At 56.5% G+C, this 4,859-nt stretch overlaps 1 protein-coding gene across 1 annotated transcript; it reads right to left on the reverse strand.

Moving 5' to 3' along the window:
• Positions 1-1,390: 1,390 nt before the first annotated feature.
• On the reverse strand, positions 1,391-4,567 carry EVX2 (even-skipped homeobox 2). The gene is made up of 3 exons (XM_032989708.2): positions 4,095-4,567; positions 2,684-2,940; positions 1,391-2,050 (listed from the first exon to the last, which is right to left on the reverse strand). Exons 1-3 carry the CDS (start codon positions 4,516-4,518, stop codon positions 1,391-1,393), a joined length of 1,341 nt encoding a protein of 446 aa, XP_032845599.2. The 5' UTR covers positions 4,519-4,567.
• Positions 4,568-4,859: the final 292 nt, after the last annotated feature.

The following is a 4,859-nucleotide window of genomic DNA, read 5'->3' on the forward strand; positions in this document are numbered from 1 at the left end:
GAAGTATTTCAGGACACTTATTCGAAATATATAATAGAGATTTTTTTTCTTTTCTTTTTTTTTTTTTTTTTTTGTGAGAGTGTACGTGTGTGTGTATGTGTGTGTACTCACATTCACACAGGGCCTAAACAAGCAATAGCAAGTTAGATGAGGGCTTCAACTCTTCAGAAAAATCTCATTATATGAAGAGTGAAGTGGCTCTGTAGGGAGCATTATGGAAATATCTGGGTTTGATTTAATGAGGCTCTTCACATTGGTGGAATATCAACTTAACAGAGAAAAGTCTACCCGGGGCGTCCAAGTTACCAAAATGAAAATTGGCAATTGAGATGATAAGAAAGTGGCTTTCTTGTGCGAAATCACTTCAGGTAACAGAGATAACATTAAATAACATACATTCTATGCACCAAGAACAATGTTTTATGTACCAAGTCTCTTATCTGTCTCTTCTAATGACTTCCCTTAGCGGGTTGTTAGTACTTGACAGCAGGTCTCTGTGCGGGGAACTTTTTTCCAATTCCACATTCAAAGGAGGTCCATCAGAGAACATGATTGGCAATTTTCGTCATAATCTGCACATTATTAGCATCAAAATTGACATGGCAGTAACACTGGTGGTTTTTGATGTGCCTTTCTTCAAGTTCAAGGAAGTCCCTCCAGTAGCAGTGGTTTGGTATAGCAGGTCTCAGTTACCCAGTGGTGGCTTTTCAGAGGCAAAGGCGCGATAGAGATGCGTGAGAAATAAATCCAAGAGCCGTTTTACCGGGAGGAGAGAGAGAGAGACGCTAAGAAAAAATAATTAAATTTAGAAAAGTGTCTGGAAGGTAAATGCTTCAGGACAACAGCCTACACCTAGAGAGATTCAAGTATTTCCCAGATAGCGTGGATTATGGTAGTTAGAAAGCGTGATCTTAAAAAATGCCTCTCCCCAATCCTGTCAATCTCACACTTCCCTTCCCGTTACTGGCCCGGCCGCGGCAGCCTCCTTAGCTACCTCTTGTCGTCCAGAAATACGCGAGACTTTTCCCATATAGTCGAACTCAAACCGAAATATTAATAATAATTAAAAAAAAAAAAAAAAAAAAAGCCAGAAACACATTCCCTTCCGCCGGCTCCCCCTCCCTGCACCCGCCGGCCCGGCCGCCCGCAGCCCCGCGGAGCCCGGCAGCGCCCACCGCGGGGCAGCCTCCGCGGGGGCGCAAGAGCCGCGGAGCGCCCTCCCGGCCGGGCCCCGCGCCCCTCCGCGGCGGGGCGGTCAGCAATAAAAAAATAGACGGAACTTTTCGGCCGAGCCCCGGGGGCGCCCCACGGCCCGGGCCTCCCCCCCCCCTCCCCGCCCCGGCCCCCCCCTTACAAAACGCCCCCCGCCCCCGGGCCCGGGCCGGGGTAGTTATCTGGTGAGCGGCGCCTCCTCCCGCTGGTCCGGCGAGGCGACGGCGGCCTTGCTGAGCACGGCGGCCGAGTAGGGCAGGAAGCCGCTCTCGGAGCGCTGCCCCGCCGCCGTGCAGGGGAAGTCGGCGGCGGCGGCGCCCCGCGAACCCAGCGCCGAGGCCGCCGCCGCCGCCGCCGCCGCCGTCTGGCTGCTGTGGCAGCTGAGGCAGGAGCAGGGCGCCGAGCCCCCCGGCGGCCCCGAGCCCGCCGCCGCCGCTGCCGCTGCCGCCGCCGCCGCCGCCGCCGAGGCGGCCGCGCTGCTGTTGAGGCCGGCGGCGGCGGCGGCCGGCGCCTGGTAGAGGCCGGGGTGTCGGAAGCTGCAGAGCAGCTCCGGGCGGGAGTAGGGGTGCGAGAGGGCGCGGAAGGTGTCCAGAGGGCGGATGGAGGTGGCGAAGGGCGCGGCGGCGGCCCCCGAGGCGGCGGCGGCGGCGGCGGCGGCGGTGACCCCGACGTGCGGGTAGTAGTGGAGCGGGACGTGGGAGTGGAAGGGGTAGGGCAGGCTGCCCGTGGCCGCCGCGTGGGTCATCATGTAGGTGTAGAAGCTGGGGTCGGCCGGGTGGGGCCAGGACATGGCCAGGCGCTGCCGCTTGTCCTTCATCCGCCGGTTCTGGAACCACACCTGCGCGGGGAGACAAGCACAGCGCGGCCTCAGCTCCGCGCCGCTCCGCGCCCCGCCTCACCCGCTCCTCACCGCCAGCACCGGCGGACGCCCACCGACACCCACCGCCGCCCACCGACACCGCGGCCTGAGGCTACGCCTCGGCCGCCTCCCTTGTAGGCGAGCCCGCTCCTGCTCGGAGCGATCGCCCGTGGCCTGGCCCGAGGGGAGCGGTGGGCACCGTCCCCCTCGGCCCCGGGAGGACCCCTCCGATCTGAATAAACGTTTTTCCCTTCGAGTCGTCCCTTTCCATCCCCTCCCCACCCAGGACTGTGACTTTACGGCGTTGACGAGCTCATCCCCCCGTGTTTAATAGCTGCGTTTATTTTCTCTCCCCTCTCCTCTTTAGGAAATACGCTAACGCGATAAAAACTGACGAGGAAAATAAATAATAATAACAACGACATTTAAAAAAAAAAAAAAAAAAAAAAAGAAAGTTTTCGGTGCGGAGGAGCAAACGGGCGCAAGGGAAGCTCACAGCTAAGGGCCCGGCGAGTCCTTCGCCCGGAGAGCGGAGCCAGCGGCCGGCCCGGGGGGGGGGGGGTGGGCCGGGCACCGCGGCGGGGCCGCGGCGGAGCGCGGAGCGCGGCGTACCTTGATGGTGGTCTCGGGGAGGTTGAGGGCGGCGGCCAGCTCGCAGCGCCGCGGCCGCGACACGTAGTTCTCCCGGTAGAACTCCTTCTCCAGGCGGGCGATCTGCTCGCGGGTGAAGGCGGTGCGGTACCGGCGGACCTGGTCGGCCCCCGCCGCCGAGCCGCCCAGCGCGCCGCCGCCGTGCAGGCTGCCGAGGCCGGCGGCGGGGGCGGCGGCGGCGGCGGGGGTGCTGGGCGCCGGGCTGCTCTCCGCGTAGCCTGCGGGGCGAGCGCACAGAGGTGAGAGCGGGCCCGTCCTTAAGGCCAGCTGTCATCCGTACAAATCGCTGCTGCTAACAGAATCGATAAAGTGGGATTTTGGGGGGCTGGCTGGGGGTTTGGGGGGGGGGGGTTGGGGTTTTTTGTTTCCCTTTTTTTTTTTTTTTTGAGTCACTTCATCACCGCGTTATTCACAGCAGATGGGGTGGGTTTGGTGATCGCAGGGCAGCCGAGCCCCGGGAAGAGCGGGCCAGGGCACGGCCCGGGGCTCGGCGCGGCTCCGCCAGGCTGCCGGGAGCCCGGGCTCGGTTCTAGCCTCTTCCCCGTCGACTGTGGTTCTTATTTTCGTTTGAGACGTACGAAATAAGAGCAGCCGTAAAAGCCTTTTTTTTTTTTTTTTTTTTTTTTTTTTCCTCCAGCGTTACGTCGAGGATCCCTTCCTTTCGCTGGCACATTTGACAAAAAAAGGCATGCACTGTGGCCCCTAGGAAATCCACCGCTCACCTGGCTCCCCCTCCCCAATTACAGCAATAATAACAGCCACCGTCCATCACCATACCCCACAAAGCCTAGGGAAGGAGATGAGGCCGTTTCAAACCCCCTGTTACAAGCAGAGGAAAAGTGAACAATGTCCAATTACACCGAGGTGGACACAGACGGTACGTTGCATATACACAGGACAGAGGAGTACACACGCAGACAAATATGAACAGTTTCCTCGCATTCCTCTCTCTCTCTCTCTCTCTCTCTCTCTCTAATTTAATCTATGTATGTATATACACACATATACAGTTGGAGAGCTCCAAGAGCACGAGGAAAAATAAGGAGAAAGCTTTCCCTAAATATAGGTGGGTGGATATTTGTGCCCACATATATTCTGAAGATATATCTTCATACCAATGGATTTGGGCATGCACACACACACACACACGCACGCACGCACCCGCACAGGAGCTGCCCGGGCAGTCTGTCTCGGCTATCGGGATAGCGCAGTAATTACAATAATATTTTACAGCCTGGAGCTCTATATTCGCAGAAAAGAGAGCGCCGGTGCAGAGGCGAGCAACTTTGGCCGTGGCCGTGGGTTTGCTTTGGTTTTTAAAGCCGGTTGGCAAAGTGCGGGGCTTAGATGGAGATGATAAAGGAAGAGTTACCTTTGTTACTGTTTTCCTTCAGCTGGGAGGAAGTCAGGCTGGCTGGGGAGCGGAGCGCGGAGCAGCCCACCTCCACATCACTGTTCATATCTGCCTCTTGAGCAACTTCGGAATAAAGGCTGATTTTCTTCCTGCTTTCCGACGGCGGGATTTCGGAGGAGACGGTGCTTTCACTGCTCGGGTGCTGAAGATTGAATAAAGTGTCTATTTCAAATTTGCCTTTGGTGGAGATGTCCCCTATAGCGCTGTGCAGGGAGGCGGCAGTCAGTCTCGGGCTGAGGCGACCACTGTGCGGAGAATTTTCAAGGGCCTCCAGCACCGCATTTCCAGCTGAGTCTGACAAATTCGAGAGCCTTTTGCCAGCTGTAGGGCTGTGCAGCCCTCTCTCCATCAGGATCATCTCTTTTCTTATTCTTTCCATCATCTCAGCTTTATAAAAAATGTCAAAGTTGCAGGGCTGGTCCTGTACTAATGATGAGCTGCAGCAGGGGCTAATTCACATTCAGCCCGGCAAGTGTCTCTAAATATTATTATCTCTTTTTGAGGGAGGCGTAAAAATTGTGGGATGCCAAAGCGAGGGAATGACTGGTCAAAATGACCCATACATCCTTTCTAGCCCGAAATGTCATTCATCAAAAAGTGGTGCTCGTCATTAAGGTACGAATGACGCTGTTCGAATAATCATTTATTGTAACAGGTTTATAAGCAAATAAATACAAGCTCCTGTCAGTGGATAATGAAGGCGGCTTCAGAGCAGACAAATAT

Source organism: Tyto alba, unplaced genomic scaffold, assembly GCF_018691265.1.
Source record: "Tyto alba isolate M040663 unplaced genomic scaffold, T.alba_DEE_v4.0 Super-Scaffold_7, whole genome shotgun sequence".
Lineage (NCBI taxonomy): Eukaryota > Metazoa > Chordata > Aves > Strigiformes > Tytonidae > Tyto > Tyto alba.